Consider the following 17,088-nt stretch of genomic DNA (forward strand, 5'->3'; position numbering starts at 1 on the left):
GGAGGCTGTCATTTTCCCTCTCGTCCTCCAAAGCTTGCAGGGAACAAAAGCTCCTGAGAGCAAACCTGAGCAGGTTACTTAGCCCAGACCTGGCAAGGGCAGGACAATTCCGCCTCGGCAAAGACTTTGGGGAACCATGGCAACACACCGCTCCCCCAGAAGATCAGCAAGAACAGCCAGCCAAGACCAAGTTTACTGATTAATGAGAACAGCAGAACGCCAGCGCTAGGGGAATACTGCACATAGTATTCATGGTTTTTCCCCCATGATGCCTTAGTCTTTCAAAGATAATTTTTTTTTCAAGTATCACAATGTTTATTGATAGATACAAGTATATAAAATCAGGGCATGAACATGACTTGATAAATTAAGTAGACTTAATTTCAATACTATAATAAGAGGGACCAATTCAAATTCTCACCATTTGTTTCACACCCACAAAACCACTTCAAGGGTATTAACGATCTCTCAAAACTGATCAGTTTTGTGCAAGTAAACCATGTTTCTTTTAAAAAGACTTGTGCACTTGCCCAGGCTCAAGGATATTAAAATCTAGCACATAAAGCCCATTACTAGAGGTAGAAATACAGGCAATATACTATTACGGCAACAACCATCAATTACAGTTAAGAATTTTTCTGTAACAACCAAATGGATAATCAAATATTGCAACAACTCAAGTATTACTGAGCAAAGTGCATTTCTACAGTATTCAGTGTTGCTATTCAGTTTTCTAACTTAAAACAGCCTATGATAACTGGCAGCAAAGAAGGTCCTTGCAATAGACTGCCTCTGCTTGAGAACTTAGGATGTAATTATTGCATGCGGCTAATATACTATCTAAACATTAAAGATACTCCTAAAATATTTGATGGTAGACTATGATTAAGACATTACACTACAAAAATCCTTATGCAGAAGGAAATCCTAACTGACGTGCTTCTGCTTTAAATATTGTGAAAACATTACAGCGGAATGAATTTTCGCAGTGGTTAGGTCAGATGCAGTTACGTCATAGCAACAGTATGTTTTGCACAATTTAAGGCTTTGGCTGGTTCTTTAGTCAGCTTCTTCCTCGGACTCCTCCTCTTCAGCAGTTTCTAGCCAGGTTAGCCACTGATTCACCTGGAACAAAGCCTTGCCTTTCCCAGGAAACTCTTGGGTTATATCTTCTTTCCAAGCCAAGAAAGCTTCTTCTTCAATAATTTCCATGTCATAAAAGTGAACAAAAAAGCGGAGTAACATGCCTTTGGGGAAGTTGCTGTGGTAGCAGTGCACCTGCAGAGCATACAGGGCACTGACTTGCAGATCAACATGATCATGAAGGAATTTCTGCATTACTGGCTTGAAAGAAAGCAGCAGTTGTTTTTCCTGCTCTAACTGTTCTTTGGAAGGAGCAGAGGAAGAATCTATCTCATCACTGGGTGGGTTTACTTCACTAGAAATATACTGTAAGAAACTAGTCATTAAGATGTTCACAAATCCTTTATCTACATGAAGTTTGGGGGAGATGTTATCTTTAATCCATTTATATATGGTTTGAGGGGATGGATCCAACTTTATGTGCTTCAACAGTTCCTTCTCCAATTTGAGGAGTGGGAGTAAGAAACTCAGTCCCTTTCCTTCCAATATCTCCAACATGCGGTCCTTATTCTGATCAATTTCTGGGAGCATTTTCTGCATATTGACCTTGCTTTGTTGAAAAAGTTCTGTTAACCTTTCTCGATCTTGTAATTTAGCTAATTGCTGAAGACAAAGTAAGAAGAGAGGAAAATGGGTGCCACTTTCCAGTGGTTGAGCTAGTTCTGAAATGCTCACCAGCTCTGAAATGATGGCACGAGCTGCAAACTGTGCTAAATAGGATTTCACCAAGGGGATGTCAACCTCCAGTTTGGGGCACTGGTCCAATACATTCAGGAAAGCCTGCATAAAGTTGTCACTCGTGGCTATCCCCTCCTGTCTGAGCAAACTGATCAAAGAACTTGCTTTTTCTTTATCTTCATCACTTCTATCTAGTGACAGGATAATTACTTTGCTTAACATCTCAGGAAGAAAGTGTTTAGGAGCCCTCATTTCTCGGACACCACTGACAGCTTCATTTGCATTCCCACTATTCAGATATTCAGTCATCAAAGATAATTTTTTTAACTTCTTTTTAATTTTTATTTTCCCCTTTTTCAACCAATATCTTATCATTCCCTTTTTTAAAAATCTTTTTTATTTTTCAATTTTAAAGTCATATTCTATCATCTCATAGTAGTTAACCTTATTTTTGATATATATATATATACATATATATATATATATATAAGTTGTTCTCTCTTTAAAATTTTGGGATACAGTTTCTTCTAACAGATCAAAATATACCCTAAATCTCTAGTGTATGGCTTTGTTCTAGTCTCCTGCCTGATCACATTCTCTCTCATTTTTTTTAAACTTCTTCTTTCTTTTTTCAACCAACTTCTTCTCTTATCAATTCCTTTTACAAAATCTTTTATAATTTTCATCTTTACAGTCATATTCTATCCCTTCATCATATTAACCCTTATTATTGTACATATATGTTTTTCTTTAAAATTTTGGGTGGTACTTTCTTCTAACAGACCAAAATACGCCCAAATTGTAGTGTGCGGCACTGATCTATGCACCAGCCTGATCATATTTGATCTTATTCTATTATTTTTGTTTTGTTTTGTTTTTGTTTGTTTTAATTTTTTCTTTTTCTTTTTTCTTTCTTTCCCTTCTTTCCCCCCAGTTTCAGGTCTTTTCTGATTTGTTTAGTGTATATTTTCTGGGGACATTTTTACCCTGTTAGCATTTTGTTCTCTCATTCATCTGTTCTCCTCTGGACAAAATGACAAGATGGAAAAAACCACCTCAACAAAAAAAACAAGAGACGGTTGCGAATGCCAGGGATCTAATCAATGCGGACATTAGTAAGATGTTGGAACTGGAGTTCAGAGTGATGATTTTAAAGATACTAGCTGGGCTTGAAAAAAGCATGGAAGTTATTAGAGAAACGCTTTCTGGAGAAGTAAAAGAACTAAAAACTAACCAAGTCGAAATCAAAAAGTCTATTAATGAGGTGCAATAAAAAATGGAGGCTCTAACTGCTAGGATAAATGAAGAAGAAGAGAGAATTAGTGATATAGAAGAACAAATGATGGAAAGTAAAGAAGCTGAGAAAAAGAGAGATAACTACCAGATCACGAGGGCAGAATTTGAGAGATAAGTGATACCATAAGACAAAACAACATTAGAATAATTGGGATCCCAGAAGAAGAAAGAGAGAGAGGGGCAGAAGGTATATTGGAGCAAATTATAGCAGAACTTGCCTAATTTGGGGAAGGAAAGAGGCATCAAAATCGAGGCACAGAGAACCCCTCTCAAAATCAGTAAAAATAGGTCAATACCCCGACATCTAATAGTAAAACTTACGAGTCTCAGAGACAAAGAGAAAATCCTGAAAGCAGCTCGGGAGAAGAGATCAGTAACCTACAATGGTAGAAATATTAGGCTGGCAACAGACCTATCCACAGACACCTGGCAGGCCAGAAAGGACTGGCATGATATATTCAGAGCACTAAATGAGAAAAATATGCAGCCAAGAATACTATATTCAGCTAGGCTGTCATTGAAAATAGAAGGAGAGATAAAAAGCTTCCAGGACAAACAAAAACTAAAGGAATTTGCAAACATGAAACCAGCCCCACAAGAAATACTGAAAGGAGTCCTCTAAGCAAAGAGAGAGCCTAAAAGTAACATAGACCAGAAAAGAACAGAGACAATATACAGTAACAGTCACCTTACAGACAATACAGTGGCACTAAATTCATATCTTTCAATAGTTATCCTGAATGTAAATGGGCTAAATGCCCCAATCAAAAGACACAGGCTATCAGATTGGATTAAAAAACAAGACCCCATCGATATGCTGTCTGCAAGAGACTCATTTTAGACCCAAAGACACCCCCTGGTTGAAAGTGAGCAAGTGGAAAACCATTTACCATGCTAATGGACACCAAAAGAAAGCTGGGTAGCAATCCTTATATCAGACAAATTAGATTTTAAACCAAAGACTGTAATAAGAGATGAGGAAGGACACTATATCCTACTTAAAGGGTCTATCCAACAAGAAGATCTAATAAATGTAAATATCTATGCCCCTCACATGGGAGCAGCCAATTATATAAGGCACTTAAAAACAAAGGAAAGAAACACATCAACAATAATACAAGAATAGTGGGAGACTTTGACACCCACCCTCACTGAAATGGACAGATCATCTAAGCAAAAGATCAACAAGGAAATAAAGACTTTAAATGACACACTGGACCAAATGGACATCATATACATATTCAGAACATGCCATCCCAAAGCAACAGAATACACATTCTTCTCTAGTGCCCATGGAACATTCTCGAGAATAGATCACATCCTAGGTCACAAATCAGGTCTCAACTGGTACCAAAAGATTGGGATCATTCCCTGCATATTTTCAGACCACAGTGCTTTGAAACTAGAACTCAATCACAAGCGGAAGGTCGGAAAGAACTCAAATACGTGGAGGCTAAGGAGCATCCTACTAAAGAATGAATGGGTCAGCCAGGAAATTACAGAATTAAAAAAAAAAAAATTCATGGAAACCAATGAAAATGAAAACACAACTGTTCAAAATCTTTGGGTTGCAGCAAAGGCAGTTCTAAGAGGAAAGTATATAGCAATACAAACCTTTCTCAAGAAATAAGAAAGGTCTCAACTACACAACCTAAGCCTACACCTAAAGGAGCTGGAGAAAGAACAGCAAATAAAACCTAAACACAGCAGGAGAAGAGAAATAAAGATCCGAGGAGAAATAAATGAAATAGAAACCAAAAGAACAGTAGAACAGATCAACAAAACTAGGAGCTGGTTCTTTGAAAGAATTAACAAGATTGATAAACCCCTGGCCAGACTTACCAAAAAGAAAAGAGAAAGGACCCAAATAAATAAAATCATGAATGAAAGAGGAGAGATCACAACCAACACCAAAGAAATACAAACAATTATAAGAACATATTATGAGCCACTCTATGCCAGCATTTTAGATAGTCTGGAAGAAATGGATGCATTCCTAGAGATATATCAACTACTAAAACTGAACCAGGAAGGAACAGAAAACCTGATCAGACCTAAAACCACTAAGGAAATTGAAGCAGTAATCAAAAATCCCCCAACAAATTAGAGCCCAGGGCCAGATGGCTTCCCAGGGGAATTCTACCAAACATTAAAAGAAGAATTAATACCTATTCTTCTGAAACTGTTCCAGAAAATAGAAATGGAAGGAAGACTTCCAAACTCGTTTTATGAGACCACCATTACCTTGATCACCAACCAGAGAAAGACCCCATCAAAAAGGAGAATTACAGACCAATACCTTGATGAACATGGATGCAAAAATTCTCACCAAACTACTAGCCAGTAGGATCCAACAGTACACTAAAAGGATTATTCACCATGACAAAGTGGGATTTATCCCCAGGCTGCAACGTTGGTTTAACTTCCGCAAATCAATCAATGTGATACAATATATTAATAAAAGAAAGAACAAGAACCATATGATCCTCTCAATAGATGCAGAAAAAGCATTTGACCAAGTACAGCATCCTTTCTTGATCAAAACTCTTCAGAGTACAGGGACAGAGGGTACATACCTCAATATGATAAAAGCCATCTATGAAAAACCTACAGCAAATATCATTCTCAATGGGGAAAAACTGAGAGCTTTCCCCCTAAGGTCAGGAACACGGCAGGGATGTCCACTATCACCACTGCTATTCAACATAGTATAGAAGTCCTAGCCACAGCAATCAGACAACACAAAGAAATAAAAGGCATTGGAATCAGTAAAGAAGAAGTCAAACTCTCACTGTTTGCAGATGATATGATACTTTATGTGGAAAACCCCAAAGACTCCGCACCAAAACTGCTAGAACTCATACAGGAATTTAGTAAAGTGGCAGAATATAAAATCAATGCACAGAAATCAGTGGCATTCCTATATACCAACAATAAGACAGAAGAAAGAGAAATTAAGGAGTCGATCCCATTTACAATTGCGCCCAAAACCATAAGATACCAAGGAATAAATCTAACCAAAGAAACAAAGGATCTGTACTCAGAAAACTATAAAATACTCATGAAAGAAATTGAAGAAGACACAAAGAAATGGGAAAACGTTCCATGCTCATGGATTGGAAGAACAAATATTGTGAAGGTGTCAATGCTACTTAGAGCAATCTACACATTCAATGCAATCCCTATCAAAATACCATCCACTTTTTTCAAAGAAATGCAGCAAATAATCCTAAAATTTGTATGGAACCAGAAAAGACCCCGAATAGCCAGAGGAATGTTGAAAAAGAAAAGCAAAGCTGGCGGCATCACAATTCCGGACTTCCAGCTCTATTACAAAGCTGTCAGCATCAAGACAGTATGGTACTGGCACAAAAATAGACACATAGATCAATGGAAGAGAATAGAGAGCCCAGAAATGGACCCTCATCTCTATGGTCAACTAATCTTCGAAAGCAGGAATAAATGTTCAATGGAAAAAAGACAGTCCCTTCAATAAATGGTGTTGGGAAAATTGGACATCCACATGCAGAAGAATGAAACTGAACCATTTCCTTACACCACACACAAAAATAGACTCAAAATGGTTGAAAGACCTAAATGTGAGACAGGAGTCCATCAAAATCCTAAAGGAGAACACAGGCAGCAACCTCTTCGACCTCAGTCACAGCAGGTTCTTCCTAGAAACATCGCCAAAGGCAAGGGAAGCATGGGCAAAAATGAACTACTGGGACCTCATCAAGATAAAAAGCTTTTGCACAGCAAAAGAAACAGTCAACAAAACCAAAAGACAGCTGAGAGAATGGGAGAAGATATTTGCAAATGACATATCAGATTAAGGGGTAGTATACAAAATCTATAAAGAACTTATGAAACTCAACACCCAAAGAACAAATGATCCAATCAAGAAATGGGCAGAAGACATGAACAGAGACATTTTTCTGTTCATGTCAGAAGACATCCAAATGGCCAACAGGCACATGAAAAAGTGCTCAACATCGCTCGGCATCAGGGAAATCCAAATCAAAACCTCAATGTGATGTCACCTCACACCAGCCAGAATGGCTAAAATTAACAAGTCAGGAAATGACAGATGTTGGCTGGGATGCAGAGAAAGGGAAGCCCTCCTACACTGTTGGTGGGAATGCAAGCTGGTGCAGCCACTCTTTAAAACAGTATGGAGGCTCCTCAAAAAGTTGAAAATAGAGCTATACCATATGATTCAGCAATTGCATTACTGGGTATTTACCCCAAAGATACAAATGTAGGGATCATAAGGGGTACATGCACCCCAATGTTTATAGCAGCAATGTCCACAATAGGCAAACTGTGGAAAGAGCCAAGATATCCATCGACAGATGAATGGATAAAGAAGGTGTGGTATATATATACAATTGAATATTATGCATCCATCAAAAGGAATGAAATCTTGTCATTTGCAACGACATGGATGGAACTGGAGGTTATTATGCTGAGCAAAATAAGTCAATCAGTGAAAGACATGTATCATATGACCTCACTGATATGAGGAATTCTTAATCTCAGGAAACAAACTGAGGTTTGCTGGAGTGGTGGAAGGTGGGAGGGATGGGGTGGCTGGGTGGTAGACACTGGGGAGGGTATGTGCTATGGTGAGCGCTGTGAATTGTGTAAGACTGATGAATCACAGACCTGTACCTCTGAAACAAATAATACATTATATGTTAAGAAGAAGAAGAAGGAGAAGGAGAAGAAAAGAAGAAGAAGAAGAAGAAGAAGAAGAAGAAGAAGAAGAAGAAGAAGAAGAAGAAGAAAGCGGGGTGGGGGGGAATGAAGGGGGAAATCGGGGGGGGAGACGAACCATGAGAGATGATGGACTCTGAAAAACAAACTGAAGGTTCTAGAGGGGAGGGGGGTGGGGGATGGGTTAGCCTGGTGATGGGTATTAAAGAGGGCACATTCTGCATGGAGCACTGGCTTTTATACGCAAACAATGGATCATGGAACAGTACATCAAAAACTAATGGTATAATGTATGGTGATTAACGTAACGTAATAATAATAAAAAAGAAATAGGAAAATGGTAGGTGTAAGCACAACAGTATTTGTCACAATATTAATTAGTGACAATATTAGTTAGTAACAATATTAATATAGGTAGTGAGTAAGTATGTCAGGAAGATAACACAATTATAAAGATCTGTGTGCCTAAAAACAGAAACCCAAAATACATGTGAAAAAAATGAGAGAATTGAACGGAGAAATAGGTATTTCAACAATAATAGTTGGAGAGTCAGTATCCATTCTCAATTATTGCTAAAACAACTAGAGTGAAAATCAGGAATTTAGAAGACTAAACAACACTATCAAGAAACTTGAGCTTCGTGACTCCACCCAACAACCCCAGCATCCTCCTTGTCAAGAACTCATGGGAAATTCTCCATGACTAACCATACGCTAGGTCACAAGAGTAGTCTCAACCAATTTAGTGTAAAGCATGTTTTTTGCCCACAGTAGAATTAACTTAGAAGGCAACAACAGATAATTCTGGGCAATCACCAAAGATTTGTAAATTAAACAAGCCACATCTAAATAATACGTTGATCAAAGAAAAAAATCATAAGAAAATCCTTTGAACTGAATTAAAATGAAAACATATCAAAATTTATGAGAAGCAGTTAAACAAGTACTTAGAAGTAAATTTGCACTTTTAAACATCCACTTCAAAAAAGATGAAAGTCTCAAGTCAACCATATAAACTTTTACCTTAAACTAGAAAAAGGGAGCAAATTAAACCTGTAGCAAGCAGAAGGAAATGGGTAGAAAAAAACAGAGAAGAAATCACTGAAATGGAAATACAGAAAAGCAATAGAAAATTCTTGAACGCAAAAGTTGATTCCTTGAGATCAACAAAGTTGACAAACGTTTAGCTAGACTAACAAAGCAAAATACAAAAATTGGCAAAGTCAGTTTTAAAGGAGAAGATATCAAACATACTGCCATATGCACCGTGGAAGTCCTAAAAGAAGTGGGAGAGAAAAGGACAAAGAGAATATATGGAGAAATAATGACTGAAAACTCCCCAAATTCTATGGAAGTCATGTATATAAACATCCAGATATCTCAATGAACTTCAAGTAAGATGGACTTTGAGATTAACACTGAGACACAATATAATCAAACTTTCAAAAGCTGAAGGTATAGAGTGAATCTTGAGAGCAGCAAGAGAGAAGCAAATTACCACATACAAGAGATTTTCAATAAGAATATTAGCAGATTTCTCATCAGTAACTTTGGGTTCTCATCATAAGGAAAAATGTAGCTTTATAAGGTGATGGATGTTTACTAAATATATTTTGGTAATTATTTATAACATATACATATATCAAATCATTATGTTTTACACCTTTACCTTATACAGTGTTTTATATCAATTATGTCTTAATAAAACTGGAAACAATGAAACATGAATAAGAAGATAAACTTTGTGGACACCAGAAGACTGTGGTATTTTATATTCAAAGTGATAAAAAAAAAAACTGTGAATGAAGAATCCATTATCTCCACTCTCTGGCAAAATTGTCCTTCCAAAGTGAGGGAGAAATTTAGGCAATCCATGATAACCAAAAGCAGAGGGAGTTTATGACCAGTAGACCTGCTCTGTAAGAAATGCTTAAGGGAGTCTTATGTGGTGAAATGGAATGACATTAGACAGTAACTCAAGGCTGTAAGGAGAAGTAAAGATCTCAATAAAGGTAAATACATGAACAATTATAAAATCTACAGTTATTGTAATAATGGTTTATAACGGCACTTTTTATTTTCTACATGATTTAAAAAGACAAATACATTTAAAGAAAACAGTTATTAGGGCAAAAGCTAGTATTACTGTAACTTTGGTTTTTAGTTCTAAATCCTGTCTTCTATATAATTTAAAAGACTAATGCACTTAAAGAATTAATAGTTTATGGTTTGGGGACACACAATTTATAAAGATGTAATTTCATGACGTCAACAACTTAAAGGGGTCCGAATGAAGCTGTAAAAGAATAGAGAATGTGTATTTTATTGAAGTTAAGTTGGTAGTAATTTGAGTTACAGAGTTAAAACTTTAGGATGTTAATGTAATCCCCATGGTTACCACAAAGAAAATAGCTATAGGAGAAATATAAAAGAAAATGAGAACAGAATTTAAGCATTTCACTACAAAAATAAAGCTAAACACAAAGGAAGACTAATTCAGGAAATGGGAAACAGAGAAACTATAGAGCCTATAGAGAACAAATAGCACAATGACAAAGGTAAGTTCTTCTTTATCTATAATTATTTTAAGTGTAAATGGATTATACTCTCCAGTCAAAAGATAGAGATTGGCAAATTGGATAAAACATATAATCCAACTGTATGTTGTTTATAAGAAATACACTGAAGATCCAGAAACACAAAGAAGTTGAAAATGAAAGAATTGAAAAAGACATTTCATCCAGATAGTAACTAAAGAGAGCAAAGGTGGCTAATATCAGACAAATCAAGTGTAAATCAAAACTTATGAGACAAAGGAGGACATTATATATTAATAAAAGTTTCAATACAGCAAGAAGATAACAACAATTATAAACATTTACACAGCTAGTTACAAGTAATTAAAATATATGAGCAAAAACTGATGGAACTGAAGGGAGAAAGTTCTATAAAAATATTTGACTATCCACTCACAATAATGGACCGAACTACCAGAAGAGGTATTGAAATAGAGGACTCAACAACAAAATTAAACAACTAGCTCTAACAGAAATGTATAGAACATTCTACCCAACAACAGAATACACGTTCTCCTCAAGTGTACATTGGAAATTTTCCAAGACCATATGTTAGACCCCAAATTAAATCTCAAGATTGAAAACGATAGATTTCATTAAAAGTATCTATTCTGACCAATGCAGGATGTTAGAAATCAGTACAAAAGGTAAACTGGAAAAAAATCATAAAACTGTAGAAATTTAACACTTTTAAACAACCAATAAATCAAAGAAGAAATCACTAGGAACATTAGAAAATTCAGACACAACATACCAAAACTTAGGGGACTCAGGGAAAGTGGTGCTAAAGGGGGACTTTGTAACTACATATTTACATTAAAGAACAATAAATATATGAAATCAACAATCTAACTTTACAACCTAAAGAACTAAAAAAGAGCAAACTAAACCCAAAGCTTGCAGAAGGAAAAAAATAAGATTAGAGCAGAGAAGCAAAATAGAGAATAGAAAGACAATAGAGAAAATCAGTGCAACCAAAAGTTGGTTCTTTGAGAAATAAACACATTTGACAAACCTTTAGTTTAGATGGACTATGTAAAAAAAGAGAAAAAAAAAAACCTCTTAATTACTTAAACCAGAAATGAAAGTGGGGATGTTACTATCAATTCTATAGAAATAAAAAAGATTATAAGAATACTATGAATAGTTGCACACCAACAATTTGTATAAACTAGTTGAAATGGTCACATTCCTAGAACACTAAACCTGCTAACACTAAATCATGAAGAAATAGAGATCTGAATAGACTCATAACTAGTAAGGAAATTGAATCAGCAATCAAAAATCTCCCAAAAAGGAAAAGCCCTGGACCTGATGGCTTTACTGGTGAATTCTACCAAACTCTTCTAGAGGAACTAATACTGATCCTTCTCAATCTTTTCCAAATTAATTAAAGAGGAGGGAATACTTCCTAACTCATTCTATGGGGCCAACATTACCCTAATACCAAAGCAAGACGGAAAGACTACAAAAAAATAAAACTACAGACCAATATCCCTTATGAGCATTGATGCAAACATCCTCTGGAAAACACTAGCAAACAGAATTCATCATTAAAAGTGTTATATACTATGACCAGATAGGATTTATTATTAGAATGCAAAGATAGTTTAACATATGAAATTGATCAACATAATAAGCCAATAAGATCTATTTTCCTCTGTTTTCTAGCTTTTAGGAATTGCCCATATCTCTTTCCTTGCAATGTTCCATCTTCAAAGCCAATGATGACCCATGAAATCTTTTTCACATCATCACTTTGACTCTTCTTTCTCCCTCTTCCTCACTTAAGGACCCTTATGATTACATTGGAACCACTGGATAATGCAGAAAAATCTCTATTTTTAAGGGCGGTTGATTAGTAAATTCAATATCATGTGCTACCTTATTTCTCCTTTTCCATGTAATGTAAAATAATCATAGGTCTTGGGAATTAGGATATGGATATCTTTGGGAGGCATTTATTCTCTGCCTACCATAGTGCTACAACATGGATGAACCTTAAACGTATTATACAAAGCAAAAGAACCCATATGTAGAGTCTACTTATTACATTATTTCATTTATATGAAATACCTGGCAAAGGCAAATTTGTAGAGACAAATAGCAGCTCCTCAGTGGCTTCCTAAAGATATAAGTATGAGTGGAGATTAACCACAAATGAGTATAGGGGAACTTTCTTGAATTATGAAAATGTACTAAAACTGGATTATGGTGATGATTACATAATTGTATTAACTTGAAATGATTTAATTGTATACTTTGCAATGATTTAATTGTATACTTTGCAATTGGTATATTTTATGGTTTGTAAGTTATACCTCAATCAAACTTATAATATAGAGGTACATATTGAAGAGGGCAGAAGTTTGTCTTAAGGGATTAAACGATTGGCCATTCCTGTAAGAAAGTTATTTATGACAGATTTGAAAGAAAGTAGATTAGAAGTCAAATAAAACTTAAAGTATAGAGATAAAATAAGGCGAGTTGTTTTTTATAAATTTATATATCTGATTATTTATAAATGTTGAGAGGAAGTTTTTTGTTTTTTTGTCTTGTTTTTTGTTTTGTTTTGTTTTGTTTTGAACCATAATGAAGGAATAATTTCTTGCCCTAATTCTGAAAAGTAAATCGCTTAACAAAGCAGGGAAGGTCGCTTGAGAATACATTATGCCAAAGATTTCCAGAAACAATGACGATGACAATTAATCTTTGAATATTTATATTGAAATTTCTTTCAAGCATTTTAAGAAATCTGCTTCTGAAATTCTTCAATATGGAATAGCAATGAGTAGGAAAATGGAAAACTAAGTAGTGATAGGACTAAACAAATGAATGTAATGTAAGGAAATGTTTTTATTCACACATAAGTTACTGTATTTAGCACCATGTATCACAGACCCCAATTTACTTTTTTGTGACCTAAATTAATTCTTTAAAGTCAACTTTTATGCTACATTTTCTCTTTTCATTAGGGTGGGGGAAGTTGTGACCATCCTTTGAACAAAACACAAATCTTCAAAGGAGTTCTTTAGCCCTTTATAATTTGCAAATATCCAAGGAACTCCAGAGCATCAATCCATTCGCCTAAAAGGTTATTCTAGTCACAGCCACTGGCAGTTCTCCAAATCATATAAGCAAGGACAGAGCGGAAGGCTACCTAAGGACCCGAAAACTCTCCTTAAGAAGAGCCTGCTTCTCCCTTTCTCTCCCTCTGCTTGTACTCTCTCTGTCATATAAATAAAATCTTTAAAAAAAAAAAAGAACTGAGTGTGTTGGCTGCACAATCATTATCAGCAAAGTTCAGGCAGTGCCCATTCAGTCCCCTGAGATTTCACTCCCAGTCATCACTTAGAGGACTCAAAACACATCCCACAGGCAAGACTGCCAATGCTCCAGGATCCAAAAACAAAGGGAATCTGGCCATGATTTGCAGAGAGTCACTATTTTAAATCTTCCTCCTTTTTTTCCCCATAGCATTTGGGAATCTCTGTGATAAAATGTACACTCTTACCATATGTGGAATTTAAACATATATGTACAATGTCTCAATATTGCAAGAGGGTAATATGTATTTTGAAATTTCAATCATATCATCAATGCCTATTTACCAAGTCATGCCTTTGTTCTTTTACAAGAGAATGTTTACCTTTGAAAGGGACCTGAGGCAGTGAAAATTAATCATTTGGGGGACAATATAAAGTGCAATAATGAATGTCATAGCAGTTATTTTAAGTTGGCTCAGTTTCAAATTAAACTAGGAAAAAAACAGAAAGGTTTCTTTTGGTCTCTTTCTCTGCTTTAAAAAAAACATATGGAAATGTGTTTTTTATTTTAATAAACACTGCTAGCATTTTCTACTTTTTATAGAAATGCATAAGGTTAAGGAACTCATTTGTTCTTACACTATTGAAATACAAAAATAAATATATAAAATTATTCAAACTCATAGCTAATTTCAAAATGATTGCAAAGTGAATGCCAAAATAAGGAGGTAACTCCACATAAAAAGGCTAATCATGGTTAATTGTTTTCCTATTCCTTTTGATGATAATAGCCATTATAAACTCATTTTAAGTATGTAGATGTAATATGCAATTACCATAAGACTCAGCATTCCAAAACTCAAACAGAAGACTAAGATAACATTGAGCACTGTTTATTGGTAAGGCTGCCAACCGGTTTCATTTTCAAAGGAAAAATAAGTGTATAGCTGTAGTCCAATCTTGTTTACATGCACATATTTTCTCTTTATGTGTACTGATACAGTGACTGTATCGAAATCAATCTCTTTACTATTGTACAAAGCAGTAGGTGGCTGTCATTATTGTCTGGAAATTTTTGCAGTCGTAGGACTCAAATCACAAAGCATTTAATTCCAAATCATTTTTTTTTCTTGTAGATGAAAAATGTGATGATCCACTGGAATTATAAAAAAAAAATTAGTCTTCTTAAGATCAAGCTTGGGAGACTTGTATATTTGATTCCTTGACCATACAAGAAATTGAGAATCCCTCTGTGTAAGATATAAAATGAAAGTATGGAATTAACATTTGACCTTCATGTAGATTGGTGTCAATAAAAGAGCTTGTCTTCATTCAATCTATAGATTCTGTAGCCTTTAAAATAATAGTGGGAGGATAAATGATTGTAGAATTCCATGAAAGGGAGTGTCAACTTTCCCACAGAGTACCCATCTTTTCATTAAGGCTTTTCTTAGAAATATCAAAATAGATCTATGCCACTGTTGCTTTACATTTGAAGAACATGCTCTTCAAACTTATTCCCTCTCCATTATGGTTATTATTGCTTTGTCTTCTTAGGCAGCCTTGACTCCTTAGCAGTTATCTCAGTGATCCCTTTCTTAGCACACATAATTTTCTCTACAGAAAACCTTACCTAGTTTCTTGTACCCCCGTAGAGTTTCCACTGGCCTACTTCCCTCTCAAACTTCCTTTCTCTTGTTCACCACCCAACTTCTTGAAATGTTAATCTTCAGTTACCACCTCAGTGAAAATTAGTCTTAATTTCTTCTGACTTTAGCATGTATTTCCAATTGTCTCCTGGAACATGCTCTTTTTTGTCTCTTTGGAACTATAGACTAAGTAATGCCAAAATTCGACTCATCTTCACCTTCAAATTCTTTCACCCACAAAGTTCTGTATATACTCTGTGTGATGAAGCCTTGGAGGGAAAAACAAGAGAACTGCAGAGGTCTTTTTCCAAATTCTTTAATTGCAGAACCGACATAAAAAACCTTCTACATTAATGTACGTAGAAGAAATGTTTGTCTAAATTAAGTCTGATGTTTGTCTAAGTTAAATGTCAATTTTAAGCAGCTGAACAAATTTCCGAACTGCTACACTACTGATCCCCAAACTAAAAATCATGTTTAACACAAAGCAAAAATAATCAATAAGTTGAAAGTATACTCTGTTTTACAAAATAGTCACTTGGCATATATTGAGCTTTGTGGTAGCAAATTGGAAAAAAATGAAGAACACTTGTTTTCTAAGAGAATGTATGACATTCCATGTTATCTAAAGAAAACCCAATAGTTTGTATGTATAATTAGGATTGTTCAAGTATTCTTCTCTACTGGAAAAAATATCTTGGTTTAATGTAACATTTTCATTAAAAATTACTAACTTTTAAATTCACTAAATTTAACCTATTGGAAACCTAAATGTTAAATAATCCTTATCTAGATGTTTGTCTAAATAGAAGATTAAATTATTTCAATGTTTAAAATTACTTCTCTTCTGGAAGAGAGGCATGACATAAATGAGATACACATTCTATATGTGATAAGTTCTTAGAGTTTACTAGGAAAATTTTAATCTCTCTCTCCAGTTACATAAATTGTGTGTGTGTGTGTGTGTGTGTGTTGTTTATTGTTTTTCTTTATCTGCCACTGAGGGCCCACCCATATACTCAACTGCCATAGTTTCCTTTAGCTTTTGTTCTTTGGTGCAACCATCGCCTCAACTGTGACCTGTAATTATTGACCTTGTACTTTTATTTTTGGATATATACTTTCATGGAAGTTGTGTCTTTCATCTCAAGTTGTACAAACCTAGGTTTGTATGACATATGTTCTTATACATAGATTTATCTGCTAGTTTCAGATTCTGAGATTGTTTTTACTTTGTCTATATAGTCATTGTAACAACAGGCATCTTCCCTCCAGAGAGATAATACTGCAACTTAGATAGCTGTGACTTTTCTGGCATCATTAATACATGGAAAAAGATTTCATGCATTTGCCAGGTTAGCATCTGTACTAATTTGCTCTAGCATGATCAAGGAAATAAGGCTATGAAGGACTGAGTGGCTTATTTAATTTCACTCAGGTGAAATAGGACATTATGTTGTCTATAGCCTTTCCGTGCTGACTAACCAACCTGTTTCTGGTTGTATACCTTTAAGAATGGATCCCAATTCATCCTGTAATATATGCTCATTTAGATATGCCTTTATACAAAGTCAATATTTCCACAATATTCTAAATCTGATAGGATTTTACCTAAGGCAGGGATCATTAAACATTTTTTGTACAGGGTCAGGTAGCAAATATTTTAGACCTTATGTGCCATATTGTCTCTGGTATAACTGAACATCTCCCATTGTAGCAAGAGAGTAGCCATAAAAAATAAGGAAACAAATGGGTATGACT

The 17,088-nt window shown here is 35.2% G+C and overlaps 1 protein-coding gene across 1 annotated transcript; it reads right to left on the reverse strand.

The window, feature by feature from the left end:
* Positions 1 to 291: 291 nt before the first annotated feature.
* LOC113919893 (eukaryotic translation initiation factor 4 gamma 2-like) lies at positions 292 to 2,130 on the reverse strand. Its single transcript, XM_035726709.1, has one exon. It carries the CDS (start codon positions 2,128 to 2,130, stop codon positions 1,060 to 1,062), a length of 1,071 nt encoding a protein of 356 aa, XP_035582602.1. The 3' UTR covers positions 292 to 1,059.
* Positions 2,131 to 17,088: the final 14,958 nt, after the last annotated feature.

The sequence above is a fragment of the Zalophus californianus genome, chromosome 3, assembly GCF_009762305.2.
Source record: "Zalophus californianus isolate mZalCal1 chromosome 3, mZalCal1.pri.v2, whole genome shotgun sequence".
Taxonomy (NCBI): Eukaryota; Metazoa; Chordata; class Mammalia; order Carnivora; family Otariidae; genus Zalophus; species Zalophus californianus.

Coding starts and splice junctions, on each gene's coding strand:
- LOC113919893 (XM_035726709.1), bottom strand. CDS start 2,130: ATGACTGAATATCTGAATAGTGGGAATGCAAATGAAGCTGTCAGTGGT.